The sequence below is a fragment of the Enhydra lutris genome, unplaced genomic scaffold (assembly GCF_002288905.1).
Source record: "Enhydra lutris kenyoni isolate GAN:26980312 unplaced genomic scaffold, ASM228890v2 scaffoldscaffold40, whole genome shotgun sequence".
Taxonomy (NCBI): Eukaryota; Metazoa; Chordata; class Mammalia; order Carnivora; family Mustelidae; genus Enhydra; species Enhydra lutris.
This window is the reverse complement of record NW_019154124.1, coordinates 11350196-11372635: the sequence shown is the minus strand read 5'-3', so window position 1 is coordinate 11372635 and position 22440 is coordinate 11350196. Positions and strand designations below refer to the sequence as shown.

The following is a 22440-nucleotide window of genomic DNA, read 5'->3' as shown; positions in this document are numbered from 1 at the left end:
AGCCCCCAGCAGGGTTCATCTCAGGACCCTGGGATCATGACCTGAGCTGAAGGCAGGCGCTTAACTGACTGAACCACCCAGGCGCTCCCAATTCTGAGTATTCTTGAAGATAAACTTACTCTTCACCTTATGTGTGAAATGTCTCCAAGCTAAAAACTGAAAAATTATTACTATGCATCTCTTTTTTTGCTCAAGTTAGTCTTTGTTGTAGTTTGGTTACTGTTTTGTAGGAATGAGCCCTTATATTGCACTTGCATTTGCAGCTAAATATTAGCACCTGTTCAATGTGTAGTAGCATGGCGATAGCACAGGCATGTTCATGGTTGTTGCTTGTTCTAGTCCTTCTACCATCTTTTTTTTTTCCTTCCCTTCTACCATCTTTAATGCAAGGTTGATAGCGTCACCATCAAATTCTTGTTAATAAGAACTAGAGTATGTAGCAATTTACGCTGTGGAAGGTTCTCCAATTCTGACTTCATTCTTCCTAAATATTCTTCTTAAATTTGAAATGTCTCATTTGAAATGTGATATTGTCTCAGCTAAAAAGCTGTATCATATCGAATAGAAAGAATGGAAAGACTAGGGAAATATCGAACTGCTGTGTTTGATTTTTGAATGGCAGTTTGATATAGTTATCATCAGAAATATATGCACTATGGGGTTGGGGCTGGGTGGCTCAGTGGGGTAAGCATCTGCCTTCAGCTCAGGTCATGATCCCAGGGTCTGGAATCAAGCCCCTCATCGGGCTCCCTGCTTAGTGGAGAGCCTGCTTCTCCCTCTCCCTCTGCTTGCCGCTCTTCCTGCTTGTGCTACACCTCTGTAAAATAAATAAATAAAATCTTAAAAAAAAAAAAAAAGAAATATATGCACTATGAATTCGAGAAAATGATCAATTATGTGTATTCATGTGTATGTGTGTATGTGTATACAATTACATGGGTGTGTGTACATACATTCAGAGGATGTTCATAGTAAGCCTATGTTATATTTTGAATTCTTCCTATGTGTTAATTTTCCTAGGCCTTCTGAGCAAGATAGCTTGGAGTTAACTATAAGGTATAAACCATTACCCTGAATATTTTTTTTTCACATTCAGCATTTTATTTGATTAGATAATTTACATATCTCCCATCCTTCCCTTTAATTTAGTGTGACAACGTTCCATAATAAACTACTTTAAAGGGCAGCTTTGGTCAAGAATGGAATGAAATAGCAAAAACAAAACCAAAAAGACCCAAATCACTGCTGCTTTTAAAAAACCAACACTGTCACCACTTATATTGCTTATATTCAAAGCAAAACACACAAACGAGATGTATATATATATATAAAATTTTGTTATTGTTATTGTATTGTATTATTATTGTATGTATTATTGTTATTGCATATTGAGCTATATATATTATTTTATTATATATATATATATATATATATATATATATATATATATATAATTTGACAGAGATCACAAGTAGGCGGAGAGGCAGGCAGAGAGAGAGAGGGGAAGCAGGCTCCCTGCTGAGCAGAGAGTCCGATGTGGGGCTCAATCCCAGGACCCTGGGATCATGATCCAAGCCAAAGGCAGAGGGTTTAACCCACTGAGCCACCCAAGTGCCCCCCGACAAATGATATTTGCACAAAACATCATAAGCGTTTCCTTGTTGCTGGCTCTCCTCACTGCATGCCCAGGGCAGGGCTGCATCGGCACATTTGTCAGCTGGTCGGTCTGTCAGTTTGTCAAGCTGGATCTGGGAGGCTCACTCAGCTTCACGTTATCAGGAGGCCCTAGATGGAAGACGCTTAAAGTCCTGAAATCCCAAACTGTCATGGCTCCCATGGATGCCAGTAGTGCAAAATCTGCAACAATCTCTCTTGTCCACTCAGTGATGCTCTTCTGGTGCAGCATCTCCAAGGCTGTGTTATGGTCCGCAGTCATGGCCCTCTTGTCCGTGCTGCGGAAGCGATCCATGGCAACTGTGTTGCGCTGGAGGCTCGGGTTTGGAACGTCTAGTTTGGACATGAAAGCCCAGCAGCCACAGTCATCATCGTTAAGGAGCATTGGGCAGCGGTCATGGCCTGCAGCGACAACGCTATTCTCTGAGACAAATGACACACTTAGGAGGGGTAGGAACTCTGTTTCCAGAGTTAAGACCTGCACGGTTTTGGAGGCATCAGCAACGGATACGGTACTGTCATGAATGACCCAGGCCAGGCAGCTCCCGCTGACAGAGAAGCTGACCCCACGCACCCAGCCACCGGTGCTGCGGCCACCAAAATCGGACATCTGCTGACCAGAAGGCATCTTGCTGCCCCAGGGGATACTGGCTGGCTTTTCACTCACCTCTTGAATGTAGGCAGGAAACACTTTGCCTTTGAAATCACAAGATCCTCCCGCCGGCACAACCTGGCTGGGATGCCCCTCCAAGCCGAGGAAGTGCCCTGCATTTCATAGCTGCCCATGGTTATATCTCACTTTGCCTTTCAATCTGTATTTTCCAATAATTCCTTTTACACACACATTCTGATTTCTTTCCTCCCTCATTAACAAATGTATCTCTCAAAGTGTGGCGGCAGTCCCATATTCTTGTCTGTTGTAACCCAGGTGATTGTACTTCCCTCTGAATTCTGACAACACAATTTTCTGGATCTCTTCAGTGGAACACTATTGTTCTTCGTATTTATCATTACCTCATTTTGTGCATTTACTCTATTTTTGGGATCTAATTATCGTTCGGGTGTTGTATTTACATTCCATTATCTAATTGCATAACACCTTATATGGCTTTGTTATGTTTTTAGGTTCAAAATAAATATTAATTTTAAAGTACAAGGAGGAACTTGTAAGTCAGCATTCACATTCCTAGCAAGGCCTGGGTGCAGTAACAACTACCTACTAGTTACTAGTAACCACAGTAACTGTGGTAGTAACTGTGTAGGCACTGTATTACGTGCTGAGCTGTACCAGTGAACGAAACAGGCAAAAATGTCTGTCCCCTTAAAATTTATATTCCTAAAGGAAATAGGAAATATGTAACAAACATGATACTTAATAAATTATGTTAGATGATGGTTGCATTTGCTTAAAGGTAGCCAAATAGAAATCTCAAGCCATAAAAAGTTCAAAGGTAGTAATGTGTCTCAGAAAACTGGGTTATAGGAGAAAGGAAATAAAAGTGATCTTTACCAATTGCGTTAAATACAACTGACAATGTATTAAAGAGCATTAAAGAGTGAGAGATTTTCAAAACTTGACATTTGTTTCTGAGATTGCATCATTTACTATTTTAATTAAAGAGGAGGAGGGGAGAGTTTGAAGAGATCAGGAGTTAATTAGTAAATATTGCATATTCTTTTATGGCAGTATTCATTTCTTTCTTTTTTTTTTAAACTTTTTTTTTTAAAAGATTTTATTTATTTATTTGAGAGAGAGACAGTGAGAGAGAGCATGAGCGAGGAGAAGGTCAGAGAGAGAAGCAGACTCCCCGCGGAGCTGGGATCCCAATGCGGGACTCGATCCCGGGACTCCAGGATCATGACCTGAGCCGAAGGCAGTCGTCCAACCAACTGAGCCACCCAGGCGTCCCAGTATTCATTTCTTTTTAACTCACCTAATTTTCAATGGAGGAAGGTAGACCTTTTAAAAATCTTCTTTGTTGTTGGTAAAATATATTCTAGCATCAATTCAGATCAGTGACAATAGATATTTTTTACCTTAGATGAAGGATTCTTCACATATCTGAACATCTCTTTCTGTTGGGCAGCTTGTCTGATGATGTAACTTACAATAAATCAAAAGAAGGACTTTATTATACTTGTGAATCATTGCAAAATTTCTTAAGGTAAGGGAACTTTGATCTTTGAAGGTGACCACAGAAGAAGATTATATCATTCTTTTGTGTTAATACATCTTTTAGACACAAGACATTCTCAGTTGCTAGGGAACGAGTAGTCCAAAAGCCCACAAAACACTTAATAAAGAAGAAAAAAAAATATAACGAAGCCATCCCATATTGCAGAATTTAAGTAAAAGTAAGTGAAATTGATTTTTGAGTCTCTGAAGCAGTTGAGGTAACAGGCATCTCTTTGCTGCCTGCATTAGTACTGAAGATGTGAGAATGTACCCGTTAGCCAGTAAAGACAGTGAAGTGATAATGATGGTGGGAGTCTGTTCCATTTTCTTTTAATCCCTCTCATTATTATGAGGTAGGATCATATTCATCCAGTTCACATATATTTTTTGGACAATGTGTGTGCATCTATTTTGATATTTTTAGCTTTTTCTCTCTAGAATTTCTTCTCAGAATCTCACATTATTGTGAGGGTCATAATAGAAGTCCTGAGATAATTTCATTATTTTGTAAAGTCGAACGGAAATTGTACATTTCTCACAATAGAGCTCATTCTTCCTGTGAATGAAATGAATCCAATGAGTAATGAAACGAAGGTGCAACGTAGTAATTAATAATGTTAATCACGACTTTCAAAGCCTGAGGTCTTTCTTAGCATTTTTACTTTTTGGAAGAGTGAATCACTTGAGGAGTTTATTATAGACTTACTATCCAGAGGCTGATGATTATTGTTACCTCTCAGCTAGGAGCTCTTCACAAATAGTTCATTGTTTTAATTTTCTATTGTTACTTTGACAAGTCACTCAAAATGTATTGGCTTAAAACACAAATTTGTTATTTTACAGCCTATAGATCGGGAAGTCCTTCCCTGGGCTTATGGCCCCCTTATGGCCCTTGATCCACCTAACTATTGTCCCACATGTGGCGAAATAATCTGATTGGTTCAGTGTGTTGTCATCATTTATACAGATCTTTTGGACCTGTTGCCTCACAGGCCTTCAAGTCAGAAGTTAGCTGCTTCTAGATCTGATATGTCCTGATGCAATTAGTCAGGGGCCAGGGTCAAGGTCATACATTAGAATATTGCTACCCATTTATAAGGAAACTGTCAAAAGGAAAACTTGTCTCAGAAAGATGACTGTGGGCATGGCAGAAACCTTGATTGCTTATTCGAGATGAGTTCCATGGGAGGGAAAGGGTTGTCAAAATTCACATATTTAAGACTAAATATGCAGACATTTCTGTTTCTCTTAAGGGAACTTAACTTATTTAAGACCTGCCATTCTCTCTTCCTGGGGGGAAAAAAACTTAGTTGCAGAATTTCAAGGTCTCTCCCAACTCCCTTCCAATAATCTCTGGTGTTCTTAAAAACTTTGCTCCTTGGCATCTGGGTGCAAGGGGAAGCATGTGACAAGATGTGTAGTATATTTGCTGTTTTCTGTGCTCTTGGCATAGATATTGAATATGATTGCTACTAATACTTGGCCAATCTCTTCAGCCTCTGTCGGGCCCCTCAACTGTGGGTGATTTGCACCATCATCCTTCAGCTGGAACTCAGCTCCCCACTGTCCATCTCTCAAGCTCTTCATTGAAATTCCCTTGATTATCACTGACTTAGTCTCCTAGCAGACAGATTAATTCTGAGCTACCTTTCTTGTTCATCCCAGCAGCCTTTCTTTTTTTTCCACGTCCTGCTGAAGCCAGATGAGATCCCGGGCTGAGTGGTATTACAGATCTACTTTGCCTAAACGTGCCACGTTACCATTTCCCCTTCGGCTGCTTTCCCCCGGGCAGTGGTTTGCTCCTTTACCATGTGATCTGGGACCCAAACTGCCTCCACTCTGATACTCTAAAGCCTGAATTTTGGTATTCTCACTAATGCAATGGTTAATTAAATGTATTTTTCAGGTTTCTTAAAGTGAGTAAATGGTATAATGTAGGTGAAACGCCTCAGAATAGTATAGAGTAGAAGCCTCAATGTGATTGCTAATCACTTTGAACCCATTTGGATTTGCATCCAAAACTCAGAAGCCTATCTTGCTCTGGGTTATCTGTGTTATTCCATGTCATAATAGTAAGTATTATGATTTCTGAAATATTTCTTTAGGTATGTTTATGAAGTAATTATATCAATGAGTGGTGTCAGTTTTTAATATTATGCTTGAGGTTATTTTAAAATGTATCATTCTGAAGATTATCTTGAAACTATGGACGTGGAGCAAAGAGACTTAGAAGTTTCCAGTGGAAAAAGAAAGGGAAACTATATTCTCTGTTGTCCATGAATGTAATAGTGAATGGTCATTAAAGCCAGTTAATTAAGATCATAAGAAAGTAAGAATTGACGGGTGACAGATATTTTTTCTGTCAGAACTTGTGGCAAGGATGGCAGTGAGAGGATTTGCACTGCAGAAAAATTAAAGCATATGAGTATATCAGTCAGGAGGAAAAATATCCTGTCTAGGATTCTCATTATATACTACATTCTTTCTAGTAGAAGAAATGGAAGCTAGTGTCAACATAACATAAGAGGAATTGACATATGATTTGAACGGAGCTCTGTCTGGTATCGAAAACTCATGTTATTTACACTGTGTTCTTTTATTTTTTTCTGGAAAGAATTGGATAAAATGGTAAAACAGACAATTGTTTTTGAAAAAAGGAAAAAAAGGGGCATCTGGGTGGCTCATTCGGTTAAGCATCTGCCTTTGGCTCAGGTCATGATCCTAGGGTCCTGGGATTGAGCCCTGCATTGGGCTCCCTGCTCCGTGGGGAGTCTGCCTCTTCCTTTCTCTCTGCCCCTCCCCCTGCTTGTGCTCTTTCTCTTTCTCTCTCTCTCTCAAATGAATAAATAATAAAATCTTAATAAAACAGAAGCAAGAACTAGTTCTTTTGGTGGGGGCAGTTATATGGTTTTTTTTTTTTAAGATTTTATTTATTTATTTGACAGAGAGAGATCACAAGTAGGCAGAGAGGCAGGCAGAGAGAGAGAGAGAGAGAGAGAGAGAGAGGGAAGCAGGCTCCCCGCTGAGCAGAGAGCCCGATGCGGGACTCCATCCCAGGACCCTGAGATCATGACCCGAGCCGAAGGCAGTGGCTTAACCCACTGAGCCACCCAGGTGCCCCCAGTTATATGGTTTTAATTAATTTTTATTACCAAGAAACATTTCAAATGTGGTTTTATACATAACAGAGTACAACAGGATATTTGTATTGGGGCTGTAGATGTAAGCTTCCTTGACTTCGCTTATTTAAAGTTTATTTGTGAATTAGGTTCTGTTTTCTTTTTTTAATTTTCTAAGCATGAAAAAATTACCCTAGAATCAATTTTGGAGAATTTTCTGTATATATTTGAGAGGATCTGCATATACTTGAACTGAATCGTTTTTGTCTGATTCATACTCCATTTGTTCTTTAAAGAACTTATATCTGGCATATGTAGGTAGTGACTTAATAAGTGACATTACGTTTCGTACATAATGCAAAGTACAGATTGTATATTTGGAACTGATCTCTACCGACTCTAAATTCTGTCATAGTCCCTGTACCACAGGAAGAAGGTCAGACTTCATTTAGAAATGAACACAATATCAACGGCACAAAGCACAAGTGCTTTCACACCAATTAGCTTTATTGGTTTTCCTGCAAAGAACTAAATGCTCTGGATCAATTACAGTGATGTTGAGGTTTATCTGTTTGTACCCCAAATCAATTAATCTTTTTAGGAGTTCATGTTCTTGGATGTTATCTTAGGCTCAAATGAAAGAGAGAGCCTTGGGCTGGATGGAGTTATTCATGGGCAACTTGGTCTTTAAAACAGGACTCCATAATCTGCCCCTTAGCAGAAAGTCTGAGCAATCCAGTAATAGGCAGGAATTCCAAATAAAACTGAATGTGGGGATTTTATATGACCGGATGACTGTGCCTTGAATAGTTGGGATGATGAACCTATAGGGTCAAAATTTAAATGACTATGAGAAAAACCTCATAGTTTGAATAAGTTAAAAAAAATAGGAGTAAAAGCTGGATTTAAATCTTTTAAAATGATTAATTTTGAATCCCCTAAAAATATGAAAACTTCATGTAAAACTAACATGTCCGGTTACAAATACATGTTAGCGTATGCATCTGTGCATATGTGAAAGCAGCGTCTACCAGTAGCATCCGTGGTCAGCTGGAAGCAGGCTGTAGGACCTGTTGGTAGTATTGCACAACGCTGGAGTTGTGCCAGAAAAAACAGGGTTGAACTGGTTCCTGCATGTGCCCTGGATTCACTTCTCCTAAGACGATAAAAACCTGCCAGGCCCTGGCTTTCAAAGATGGTTTAGTCATGCATGTGCAACCCATCTGTTGGATGCATAAGGGGTTTCCTACTCGGCTCAGCCCTGTAGCCACAAGCATGGTTGCTGTTTCTTCTCACCCCTCCTTGTTTAATTCCTCCCCCCTGCCAGGAGTGTGTGGGCTCTGAAAACAGGTGCATCTGAGGCCACTCCAGGGAAATCCTTCTATGGACACTGATGTGAGGCAAAATTACAGGCTTTTGCTGCCTAGCTTGCTTCCAGTGTAGTTTGATTTAGTGATTCAGAGAAGACCAAACCCCAAAGATTCAGTTTGCTAATGAAAAATATTTACAGTTACAGATTTAACCGAAGTTGAATGTAGACCTCAGTGACTTTCAACCCTTCTGTGTAGTAAAGCTCCCCGTGTTACCTGGGTGAACCAGAGCAGAGGCTTCATTCTCTCTCTTTCCCTCTCTCCCTGCCCCTCTCTCTGCTCTCTCCCCATCCCTTCATAAGGTTTAGCAGCATATACTTTAATCTCAGTGGTTGTAGCTGGCAGGATAACCATGGGGAGTCTCCTTCAGTACATTATTGGTTCCCCCTTCCTCCTACCTTGGTTCGCTGCACACATCCTCCAAGTCTGACCTGCCATGCTTCTGTTCTACTGTTTTCTAGCATGGCCTTTCTTTAAAAAAAAAAACAAAAAACAAAAATCCCAATGGCAGTTAATACCAGGTTTTGCATTTAGGGAGGTATAATTTCAAGTCACAAACTTGAAATACACAAGGGCGCCTGGTGGCTCAGTTGCTTGAACATCTGCCTTCAGGTCTGGTCACGTACCCAGGGTCCCGGGATCGAGCCCCACGTCAGGCTCTCTGCTCAGTGGGAGCCTGCTTCCTCCCCCTCCCTGCTGCTCCACCTGCTTGTACTCTTTCTCTGTCAAATAAATACATAAAATCTTAAAAAAAAAAAAACTTTAAAAAATTGTGTACACAGATCTTTGTGGTACAAGATATTTTCCAGCCTTTTTTTTTTTTTTTTTTTAAGATTTTATGTATTCATTTGACAGAGATCACAAGTAGGCAGAGAGGAAGGCAGAGAGAGAGGAAGGGAAGCAGGCTCCCTGCTGAGTGGAGAGCTGGATGTGGGGCTCCATCCTAGGACCACTGAGCCACCCAGGTGCCCCTATTTTATAGCCTTTTAACAGGGCATGCTAGCTGGTGGTCTGATAGCGAATTTTTATTTACATACATATTTTTGACACATCCATATTCCAAAAAGATCACAATAAAGAAAGGAAAGAGTGGGTCTTTCTAAAGTGGGTCTGTTTAAAATACATTCTACTATGAACTTAGGAACCACATAAGCAATTATTATTAATTTTTTTTTCTCTCTATGCAGATTTATGAGAAATATCAAGATTTGTATACTGTGGAGCCAAATAATGCACGGCAGCTGGTAGAAATTGCAGCCAGGGATATTGAGAAACTTCTAAGCAACAGATCTAAAGCACTGGTGGTGAGTTTAAGTTGGATCTGCTCATTTTATTATTTTCCATTGCTTGTTTATTTTTCATACTTCTTTTTCTCTAGTATGCTTCCTTTACCTTGGAAACAATGTCGAGGTAATGTGTTCCTAAAAGGTGAGAGATCACAGTTTCACAGTGGAACGCAAAATAATCAGAGTATTTCTGATGATTAGTTTATTTTTTATGTTAGGTGATTTTATAACATAGGAACAGTGTATTTAATTAGGGCATACTTCTGTTTATCCATTTGTAAGTTATGTGGCACATTCATCATGTTTAAATCTATGATACAACATAAGACCCACAAATATTGCCAGTACCCTTCAAGCTGTCTTTGTAATCATCTCTTTTCCCTGTAAGGCGGCCAGGACTCATTTTCCTTTCTTTTTAAAAATAGACACACCTCGCATAAATGTTTTGTAAAAAACAGTGGTTGTGAGTTTGCTTGTTTTTCAGCTTTATTAAAATATTGTAATGTATACAGCTGTCAACACTTGCTTTTTTCCCTCAACGTTACGTGTGTATTTATCTGAGTGTTCGCACTTGGCTCAAATTCACTCTCATTCACAGTTGAAAATTATCTTATGAGGGCATATCTCCATTGGTTCATTTCTTCTCTGTTGGCAAACTATCATTCAAATTATCTCCAGATGAGTGCTACTGTGAATACTGCTGCTGAATTTTCTTGAACAAGTCTCGTGGTACATAAATGCAGGGATACCTGTAGGGTGTTATATACATGACAGGAGAATCAGTAGACCATAGTGTACTCCAAAATGGTTGTATCAATTTACACCTCCGCCAGCTGTATACGAGTCCCCACTGATCCGTATTCTGGCCAATAAATGGCCATGACAGATTTCTTAATTGTGGACCAGCAAATGGAAGTAAAGTGTAAAGTAGAACCTCCCCTTCTTAGTCATGAGGCAGACAACTTATTTCATTATCCACTCACCATTTTTGTTTCTTCAGTGAAATATCTGTTCATGTGTTTTGCACATTTTAATTTTTTAAATTGATTTTTGGTCATATATTCTTGATGGCAACTCATTTAAGTTCTGTGTAATGCAAATATCTTTTTGTGACTTGCTTGTGACTTGTCTTCATTGTTCTGGTGGTTTTATTCTGACAAAATACATTCTTCATTTTAATGTAGTCACAGTGACCTTTTAAGAAACTTATGAGTAAAAAAATGTTATTAGTATTTCAGGGTGTGTGTTTGAAGAAATCCTTCTCTATCCTGAGATTGTAGACATTCTTTATATATTTTATTCTAAAAAGTTCTGTCTTTCACATTGATTTACTCTACCTGAGACTAATGTCAGTATACATTGTTAGATTGCAGTTTATTTCTATTCATTCATTCATTCATCCATTCACTCATTCACTTATATATGTATATTTATATGACAGAGAGAGAGAGCCCAAGCAGGGGGAGAGGCAGAGGGAGAAGCTCTCCCTGCCGAGCATCAGCCTGATGCCAGCCTCTATCCCAGGACCCTGGGATCGTAACCAGAGCCAAGGGCAGATGCTTAACCATGGGTCCCTAGGTTGCACTTAAGATTAAATGTTTTTCTAACCAAATTTCCCATGGCCATTTTTTAGCTTGCATTACCCCAGAGAGCTCCAAATATCAAGCTAGATTTCTGGCAAGCCCAGTCCCTTCCCGTATTCTTCAGAAGGATCTTGAGTATTCTTGAGCCTTCATAATCTAAGTTTTAGATTCTAAGTTTAATCTAAGTTTTAGATTCATCTTGCCATTATCCAAGAAAATCTTTCCTGGGATTTTGATTGGTGTTTGCATTGACTCAGACCAAACTGGGAAGATTGATATCATTATGATATTTTGTCCTTCTCATTTATAAATAGACTCTTCTTGCCACTGAGCAAGTTTTTATTCTATTAAATAATAGTGTAAAATTCTTTTGTAAAGTTCCTATCCATCTTCTGTTAGAGATAATGCTGGGGCTTGTGTTTAGCTTCTCTTAGTCTACAAATCACAGTGCTGTTACGAGAATTTGTCCGAGGACAACTCCGAATGTCCTGTTTACTTATCACTCACAGTTCAGATTTTTAGCTTACTCTATTATATATCTATATATCTGGGCACTCAGAAATTTTGCCTGGTTTTTTGGCACTTATAAATCTTTATGGTTCTTAAAATATCCAGGATCTTATTGTAATATAAAAGGAAAGTTCTTTGGAATACTTGAATGCCATATTGCCAGAAGTTGAAACATTTAATTTTTAAGAAATATATACATGACTTATCCATGGTAAAGTAAGTTTTCATTACTGGAAGATTCGAAGCATTCTTCTCGTAAATTTTGGGTATGTGAATACCATTTTTATGCATCATTTACAAATGTTAAAGTGTGTTTTCAATAGAAGTTTATTTAATAAAAATAAGTACTTTCTACTTAAGTAATTAATTAACTCACTCAATGACAACTGAAAAGGATTCCAATTATACTAATTTTTATCAGCTTACCTTTTTCCTCCAAACATAAGAAGTGGATAATCCGGACATCAAAGTTCCATGAAAAATGATCACAGAATGAAATATCATGTCTCTTGCTTTAATTGGATTAAAATTGAGCCTATTGAGAGTTTCTTTTTCACCATTTGGATTTAAAGCTCTAGACACCTGGCACATTATTTGAGTTCTGTGGGGGACCAGTGACTATCCTAAATGCATTAATGGCAGAATACAGAAATCACAATGACTAATTAAATGTGGAATTAGATTATATGTCAGGGGGAAAGAGTCATGTTTGTTTTCAGACTAAATTCTTTATTTAACTTTTTTTGACTCCACAAAAACAGAACACACATTATTTCAAAGGGAAATGTTTTGAGGCTAATTGAAAAACAGGTGCTACATTGTACTGTAAATGAATGCAAGATGGCATTATTAATTAACTTCTATTTTTGTTGTAGGCTTATACTCTGGGAGACTTCTAGACTAAAAGAGCTTAATTTATCTGGGTGGGATGCCAATGTAATTCCACAAGTAAACATACCAGAAAATACCATGAATGTACAAATTTGAGGTAGATAAAGTTTAATGCCAGATCGACCTTATGAGTATTTACTAAGTAGCATTATCTAATTATTTCTCATAATAAGACTAAGCTCTTGACATCATTATTAGTGTCATTTTTCCATGAGAAAACTGGGTCTTTGAGAAATCTTCTAACTTGCTCAAGGAAGTGTATCTAATAACTAATCTATGTCAGCGCTTCTTAAATATTAATGGTGTTGGTTCACCTGTGGCTCTTCTTAAAATCTACAAGCTTATTCAGTAGACCTGGCCAGAGAGACAACATTTCTAATAAGCATCCAGGTGATACTGATACTTCTGGTATAAAACTATACTTTGAATTAGCAAGAGTGGAAGAGCATTCAAATTCAGGGGTGTCAGACTTGATTTCCATTTTAAGAGTTGCATTCTTACCTACTATATAAATATATTCTTTGGTCTAAAAAAAGTGTATAATCGTAGAGGATAAAAGGAAGGCTAAAGAATTTGCTATAAATTACTGTTCATTCAGAGTGACTAAGAATTACACCACTTAGGTATTTACCCCAAAGATACAAATACAGTGATCGGAAGGGGAACGTGCACCCCACTGTTAATAGCAGCCACGTCCACTATAGCTAAGCTCTGAAAGAGCCTAGGTGTCCATCGACAGATGAATGGATAAAGTAAGATATAGTGTATATATATACAATGGAATACTACTCAGCCGTCAAAAAGAAAATGAAATCTTGCCATTTGCAACAACGCAGATGGAACTAGAGGGTATTTATTATGCTAATCAAAATAAGTCAATCAGGTAAAGCCAATTATTATATGATCTCATTCATTATGTAGAATTCAAGAAACAAAACAGAGGAGCATAGGGGAAGGGAGGGAAAAATAAAATGAAATCTGAGAGGGTGAAAAACCATAAGAGACTCTTAACCACAGGAAACAAACTGAGGGTTGCTGGAGGGGAAGGAGGTGGCAGGATGGGGTAACTGGGTGATGGACATTAAGGAGGGCATGTGATGTAATGAGCACTGGGCATTATATAAGACTGAAGAATCACTGACCTCTACCTCTGAAACTAATAATATATGTTAATTAATTGAATTTAAATTAAAAAAATAAAAGGAAAAAATGCAATGATAGAATAAATAAACAAATAAAATCTTTTGAAGGATTAGGAAAAAAAAAGGCTTGGATATTCTGGTTGGTAGAATATTCTGGAAGGCTACGAATTTTTTTAAGGGACTCCTGTATCAATTACCCATCTTCAAAAAATGACTCAATGAAGTAAAATATACAGTATTGAAAAAGTTTTCTTTTTTATTTGAATGTGAGAAAATTTTAAGCCTCTATTCTTCAGTATCAAGATGAGCAACCTAAGAGGAAGAAATAGCTTGAATTGGTTGTTTACTCATATATCTACTGAAGAAAAGGCCAGTTTAGGTTGATAATTCAGTTTTTTTTTGTTTTGTTTTGTTTTGTTGCTAAGATTTGAGACTTGAGAGATGAGAGAAAGAGCATGAGAGGGGAGAGAGTCAGAGGGAGAAACAAACTCCCTGCTGAGCAGGGAGCCCGACGTGGGACTTCCTTCCTTCCTTCCTTCCTTCCTTCCATTAAGTGGAATGATTACTTTTTAATATCTGTGATATATTTTATTACGTATGCATGTACACAGATTTTTAAGGCTTTGAACCTTACATTTTTAATCAACAGCTTGTTGATTTAAAACTAATTTTATTGCCTTTTATTTATCTTGAATTTATTCATGTGTTTGACTCTAAACTATTCTGACAAGATTGTCTTTTTTTCTTTTCAGCATTGATTTTGATGTTTTATTCACACTCATTTTATGCTATGGTCTTTTTTTTTTTTTTTTTTAAATTTTCAGCATAACAGTATTCATTGTTTTTGTACCACACCCAGTGCTCCATGCAATCTGTGCCCTCTCTAATACCCACCACCTGGTTCCCCCAACCTCCCTCCCTCCACCCCTTCAAACCCCTCAGATTGTTTTTCAGAGTCCATAGTGTCTCATGGTTCACCTTCCCTTCCAATTTCCCCCAACTCCCTTCTCCTCTCTAACTCCCCTTGTCCTCCATGCTATTTGTTATGCTCCACAAATAAGTGAAACCATATGATAATTGACTCTCTCTGCTTGACTTATTTCACTCAGCAGAATCTCTTCCAGTCCCGTCCATGTTGCTACAAAAGTTGGGTATTCATCCTTTCTGATGGAGGCATAATACTCCATAGTGTCTATGGACCACATCTGCTATGGTCTTTTTATGTGTTCCTTTAGCCAGCCTTAGAGCTGAAAGAGAAACCAATGTAAAAAGTTTTAGTTTCCTTTGCCCTAAAACTATGTCTTTTATAAAAGCAAAACAGACTTTTGAACTTAGTTTTTTGTTTTGTTTTGTCTTTATGACCATATAAAAACATGATTCTAATGATTGATATTCCAGAAAGCCTATGACACAGGCACATGAAACATCTACTTATTCTTGTTTTATAAATGAGGAAACTCAGACAAGACTAGTGTTCTTGTTTAAGGCTTATACAGGTAATAAGAGGTAGTGGTGGAATTCAATTCTAAGGTGTCTGTCTAAAGTTTTTTTACCCTCCTCTAAGCCCACACTGGTAATTTTGACCATTTTATTTTCAAAATCTTCTGCTAAGTGACTATTTCTCTGGCACTTATTACATCCTTTTCTCAGAAAATGGCTCAATGTGATGACTATTAATGTTAATATTAACATTAATTGCTAACATTATTGAATTGCTCTAAAACATACTCAAAGAGTGTTTACAAGCAACAACCCCCTCCAGAAGAACACCCCCAAACCACAATGATCATTTAACATTGTTACCAACATTTATCTCGGCCTGATCTAGACTGAAAAATCTGCAACTATATGAATAGTTCATGGGAGAAAGCTCTTCAACCAAATGATCTAGCTTCTTTCTAGTGGTGCCTTCTGGAAGATGGAGGTGAATGAGATCATTGGTCTCATGGTTCATCAACCTGCATGGCCAAGGAGACCTACTGAGTAAATGAAGGTTTTCAGACATTTTGCTCAAAGAAAAGAGGAGCAAGATTATGATAACTGAATTTCTGTAGTGACACTTTTCCAATTATGGTGTATCCTATCTCCCTCTGGTGTCCTGGTAAGTTTAATTAAAACGACTCTAATTTATTATAAAGCTTTAAGTACTGTAATATGCCCAACTCTTTTTTCAGCCTTGATATTGAGCTATAGATATTGATATTGAGCTATGATGAGGTAATGAAAAGAAGAAAATAACAAATGTTTTCAATGACTCTTAGGTAGGGTCTTTATTCTGGAAGGATTAGTTGTTGTTTAACTAAATGGTTCTGTTTTTGTTTTGTTTTGTTTTGTTTTCTTACATGTTTCTTTAGCTCCTAACTCCATAGTTCTGTCTCTCTCATGTTTGTCAAAAATGCCACCAGAGTTTGCTAAAATGCAGATTCCTGGCCTTTATCTCTAGAGATTTTAATGTGGAGCTATAGGAAGAAATTTCAGAAAATTGGGTCCAAAGAGGTGGTAAAGAGATTCAGGAGGAAATGTGAAATTCTTCAGAGACTCAAAGAAGAACAAAAAATGTATTATTTTGGGTTGTTAGTATTAGGAGTCATTGGTTTACCTTTGCGAGAATAGATTCATTAGACTGTATTGGAACAGAATAAAGGCTACAGTGTTAAAAAGTGATTAAATTGTGAGAAATTGTCAAGAAGTTTGTTTTTTTGTGAAATTTGGTAGCACAGTACAGGAAGAGAAACATGGAGTACTATTAAAGACTTTGTTTCTCTTTTCTGTTTGTCGTTGAGAATGGAGGACATATAAGCATGTTAATAGAAGGGAAGGAACCTGTGACATCTGAAAATAAGAAAAAATGTCTGAATGTTGAAGATTGATTCCAGAAAAAGTAGGCACAGAGAAGATCAGAGTCATGTGATTTATCTTTGAACAGATAGTGGTATTTTTCACTTGAGACAAAAGGGATATTAAATATGGGGCCACCTGCATGGTTCAGTCATTAAGCATCTGCCTTCGGCTCAGGTCATGATCCCAAGATCCAGAGATCAAGCCCCACATCGGAGCTCCCTGCTCAGTGGGAAGCCTGCTTCTCCCTCTCCCATTCCCCCTGCTTGTGTTCCCTCTCTTGCTGCTCTCTCTGTCAAGTAAATAAATAAATCTTAAAAAGAAAAAGATATTAAATATGAATAAAGACTTTGCAGGTACAGAAAATCTGAAATTCATACTGGATGACTGCTTGTCTCTTGGCAAAGTGGAAGTTAATATTTTATGCAAGGAATGAAGGGGCTGTGGGATCTTCAGGACCACACTAAAGACTTGGGAGATCAGAGTAAGAAAAAGTGAAGAGTCTGTTGTGGGTAAATGAAATGGCTGATAAATAAAACCTAGGGCCTTCCTAACATTGAGAAAAAACAGAAGTCATAAAATGGCTTCATATTCTAAAAATGAAGTCCTAAGCTGCATATAAATTTGAAAGAGCTTTCTGAAATGTGTGTGTGTGTGTGTGTGTGTGTGTGTGTGTGTGTGTGTGTGTGTTTTGACCACTAGTCCAAAATTTATCTTGCGGTTATAAATTTATCCAGATTGACGAGAACAAGAGAAATTACTTTGGAAAAATTATGGAATGTTGTGCTATTTCTGTTACCCGAAGAAAAGTGTGCTTCCTCTTCTCTTTAACGTTCGTATAAATGTCTTTGTGAGGATTACTCAGATACCTTACGTGTATCCCTTTCACTCTGAGTGGTAAAGGGACCATGTAGTCTACTATTTGTTTTGCAAAGCTGAGATTACTTTTATTTATTTAGATTCGATAAATACCTCTGGATGCTAAAAACTGAAGTGCTGAGGCTAGACATGCTGGCCTGATGGCTGAGCGGTGAAAGGTAGCTTCGTTGGGTATAAGCTCCCACACAGCAGAGGCAGGCCTTACAGGACAGAGCTGCTCTGTGACTCGATCCAGTAGGATTTCCTTCCAGGGCCAAAGCCAATATAGCAGAAAGAGGATAGATGTACACTCTCAGATGGAAAATGAGGAGTAGGGCTGTAAATGGCACCCAGAGTGTGGTGTTGGAGTTGTATGAACTGCTTACCTTCAAACAGTCCAGAAAGCACCCTAGGAGGGGAACAAGTCTGTGTTGAACATTCGCCACTCCCAGAGAGGACCAACATGTAATTACAGTCAAGAAAGTGTCTTCCATGGCCAGCTTCTCATAGTGCTGTTGCTAAAATCAGCGCCGGATGCTTGTAAGCCGGGTCCGCATGGGATCAGGAGGAAAAGCTCAGAGAGTGGAAATAGAAATCTCCCACGGTCCTCAACCTGAAGTTTTTCAGCCCCAACTAGTCCCGAGCCGGGAACGGGACAACAGATAAATTTTAAGCTGAGCTTTGACTTTTAATTTTTAACCTAGATGGGATATTTTAGTTGATTAGTTGGGATTGTTTTTAGGTATAAAAGTTGTATATTCAGTGCAGAATGGAAAAGTTAGAGGATATATAAGGAATAAAATTGTGTTCAAATATGATTAATACTCAAGCAAACTAATGGGTGATTTGAACAGATTGTAGGTTTGTTTTCGCTCATGTAAAAAGAAACCTGGAGGTAGGTAGCTCAAGAGATTTCTAGAAGTCCCATTCTGCTACTTCTGTGTCCATCTTACTCGGTAACTCCTGTCTGCAACAGGGAGTAAGAAATGTGGGACCTTTAATTAAAATGGGTATCCAGCCAGCTGGTGTCTACATGAAGACCTTTTTAAGATTTAGTGTGTATTTTAGGGAAGAAGGTCTAGAGAAAATTCATTTTAAAGAAGCAGAGGAAAGAGAGGAAAACATTGCTGGTATGCATGTATGTATGTATGGATGGATGGATGGTTGGATGTACATAGTGTTCCACTCCTTCAATATAATGCTTATATGCACAATCAGATCGGCTTTCTCTAACAAGGTTTGGCACAATGTGAGTAGTAGTAGTTGAAAGGACTGTCAAATCCGTCTTGGGTTGAAGATTGGCAGAATGCATTTTGTAAACATCAAGGATACTTAAGAATTAGTCAGGAGTTGAAATATTTGAAATCATGAACCATGATACATAGGGTCTGGTAATGGTCAAGAACGACAAGTTCAAGAGAGTAGACATTTTTATGTGGATAAACTGTAAGTTTATAGGGAATGTCGGAGAAACAAGAAGTTGTGGTAAATGATGGAAATGAAAGAAATTAAGAGTTCTAGCGATAGCGAGGTTGAGGCATGAGTGAGGGAGCAGGTTACTTAGATTAGAAAAGAGTGAAAGTTTTTCGAGTTTTTTTTTTTTTTTTTAAAGATTTTATTTAACTATTTGTCAGAGAGAGAGAGAGGGAGAGAGAGCAAGCACAGGCAGACAGAGTGGCGGGCAGAGGCAGAGGGAGAAGCAGGCTCCCTGATGAGCAAGGAGCCTGATGTGGGACTCGATCCCAGGACGCTGGGATCATGACCTGAGCCGAAGGCAGCTGCTTAACCAACTGAGCCACCCAGGCGTCCCATGTTTTTCGAGTTTTAATAGTGCTGAGCAAATTAATAATTAGCACTTAATGAATATCTGCTGTGGTCCAGACACTTTGCTAGTAGGCTCTTCCATAAATTGTATTTCTTTCTCTCTCCTTTTTTTTTTTAAAGATTTATTTATTTATTTGACAGACAGAGATCACAAGTAGGCAGAGAGGCAGGCAGAGAGAGAGGGGGAAGCAGGCTCCCTGCCAAGCAGAGAGCCCGATGCGGGGCTGGATCCCAGGACCCTGGGACCATGACCTGAGCCAAAGGTAGAGGCTTTAACCCACTGAGCCACCCAGAGGCCCCCATAAATTGTATTTCTAATATAATTTATATTCTGCAAAGTTTGTATAATTGTTTTCATTTATAGATGAGAAAGGGAAAGTTCAGGGAATTTAAAAAATTTTGGCAAATAATTCAAAACCACTTACGTATATCTGCAAAATATTTGGTGTTTCTTATGTGCCTCTTTAAGCTTAAAAACTTACTACATCAATTCATTTAGCCTTCACAGGGCATCGGAAACCACCCCCCCCACCCCCAGAAGATCAATTAAAGGTCTTGACCAAGTCTTACCTAGAGTGAGATATCTGAGCTTGAATTCTTATTTTTAGAATCTATAGGTTGTAGCTCTGTGCACCTTATTTCTCACCTCAGTGACATCTGAATAATCTTAGCCAAAATATATTTATGTGTCATTTGTCCAGTCAGCTTCAGTCTCTCTGTAAAGGTGACATCACGACTTTAATGGGGTCTCATGGACCCTTTGGATTTAATTCCTGTAATGTCAGCATCTATTTTGTTTGCCCCATAGCATCTAACACACACTTAAAACATTCATTTTGCTACTAAATAGCATACAGGCATACCTAACATGCGGAATGTCTTTCCAGTTAATGTTATTGAAATAGAATGACTGCTGACTTTTGAAATCCAATTTTCACAGAGTAGACTGATTCTCAGTACAATGTTTTTGTTTCTGGGTTTCTTTTGAGCCGATGCCTATAACACAACTATTTATATTTACTGCCTCCAAACTCAGTATTATTTATTTATTTATTTTTTGGGTAAAGAATGTGATACCTGGGAAGAGTCTTGATTTACCTTCCAAATGCGGTTAGTAGCACGTCAGAATCCCACGTAGATGCTTGGAAGAGCCAACCAAGGAGGTGTGTGTGCTTTTTCTTTTGGCTCTGAGAGGCCAAGCAGGGCTGATTGTCTGTTAGCAATCCTGTTCATCTTTTCATCCGGAAGCCGGGTTGTAGCATTTTATACTCTCATCTAAGAGTTTCTTACATTTTTCAAAGCACTTGGGCATTTGATAAGTGCACACGGGACTGTTTTACTTAGGCTTTCAAAAGTTGGTTGGGGGTGTGGAATGATGCAGATACACGATGGATTCGTTTCCATTGCACATAATAAATGATCAATTATCAGAATTTTCACTCAAAATACCAGGTTTTTCTGAGGCAGATTCCTGACTTAAATGGGAGATGCCCGTATTTCTTGATGCCTTTTGTTAATGTGTCAAATGGAAATCTCTAGCAATACCATCACATTTCCTCTCTCAGCTTACACACTTTAGAAGCAACTTTATGGATTTTTCAATCTAATGTGATGGTAACGATAGGAATTTGGGGCCAAACAGAAGGGATGGTAAAGAACCCAGGGCTGTGTTTAGGACCTCTTAAATGACACTAAGAGGGAAACAGATCCATATGTCCTGTAACCGTAAGGCTACTCTTTATCACACTCAGTGTTCTCATTTTTATTGTATCCTGTTTGATTAAGATATTCTTTAAACGCTAGCAGTGAAGGGTTTTGAAACAACACGTGCTTTTGTAAAGCGCTCGGTGTGAGAGAGAGTATTTTCTCCCTCCTTCATTCCATAAAGTGTAGTGTCTGCGCTAGATGACTGTCTAAACAAAGACACTTCTGAAAGAAAGGTAGTTGACAAGTATCCCTTTAACTTGCAGAGCATGATGAATGGTGTAGCTCCCCTAATTTTTTAATAGAAGGTGTTCAGACGAGGAAAGGTTTCAGGCAAAAGTTGTAATCTATAGGAAAAGAAGTGTCTTTTGGAAATACGATTTTCATAGTCTTGGGTTGCCTTAATTTCATAGGATCCAAAAGTAATATTTCAGGTATCAGGAAGAGCCTCATTCTTTTCACCATCTGACCAGGGTAACGAATGCTCTAATAATGTGGCACTTGAATAGAGTAAAAGAGTGATGGATTTGTTGACTGCAGTTAGGAAATGAGAATTTGATGCACAAAGTGACCGGCAAAGCTCACATAGGCAGAAATGACTATGTAATTTGCGGGGCCCAATACAAAATGAAAATATGAGGCCCTATTTTTTTTTTTTTTTTAAATGAGGCCCTATTTAAAAAGGGATGAAGAATTTTCAGATGACAGCTGCAGGGTGTTATACCAGGTGGGGGTCCACCTGAGTGAGCCCAGGGCCCGATCCGACTGCACAGGTCACACACCCGGGAAGCTGGCCAGCCATGCACACAGGTGATTAGTGGTAGGACTGGAACTGGACGTGGGATTTGTTCAGTGCTGGCCTGGGGTGATCGTCATAATCTTTATCTGGTGACTTGGGAGGTTGTGAAACCTGTAGCGACTGTTAGAAGATTCGCTCAAAGTGAGGCAAAAAAAAATTCCATTTTTCTTTCTACCTCTGTTTTATGAAATTACAAACTTGTTTCAACAGCATGATAGAAATGCTCTGATTTAAATGTGCTAGCATGATGTTTGGCATAAAAATAAATCCAGGGAAACCAGGCTAATCTAAGGGCACCCTCTTTGATTCACATAATAGAATCTGTAGGTTGAACTTCGTAGCATGCCGTAAATTTGGAGGGAATATGATCAGACACTGTTAACTGTGAACACCATTTTAGCATTTAATAGAGTTGAACTTCCGTGGCTGTCTGGTTCCTGAATGTTCTTAACTTTGTTTTTTTTAATCTAGTGATGTCCACTTTATCTTTTTATCCATGAACCCCGTATTACCCTATCACAGAATTACATAAACTCTAAACCTTCTTTGGTGAATTAGTTTTCTAGCTTTTACTGAGTAACATGCAGGTAGAAGAAACCCTTTATGAGATAGGCAGTGCCAGCCCTGCTTTTATATATATATATGTTTTTCTAATCTATTCTCAAT

General features: G+C 38.4%; 1 protein-coding gene and 1 pseudogene across 7 annotated transcripts in view; one reads left to right on the top strand and one right to left on the bottom strand.

Moving 5' to 3' along the window:
• Positions 1-22440, top strand: part of LOC111155265 (calcium voltage-gated channel auxiliary subunit alpha2delta 1) — a 504879-nt gene that overhangs the window by 101063 nt on the left and 381376 nt on the right. For all 7 annotated transcript variants that reach the window (XM_022515388.1, XM_022515390.1, XM_022515387.1 and 4 more), the window contains exon 3: positions 9527-9643. In XM_022515388.1, the coding sequence (XP_022371096.1) occupies positions 9527-9643 (117 nt within the window). The remainder of the gene's footprint in view (positions 1-9526; positions 9644-22440) is intronic.
• Positions 1730-8756, bottom strand: LOC111155228 (annotated as a pseudogene).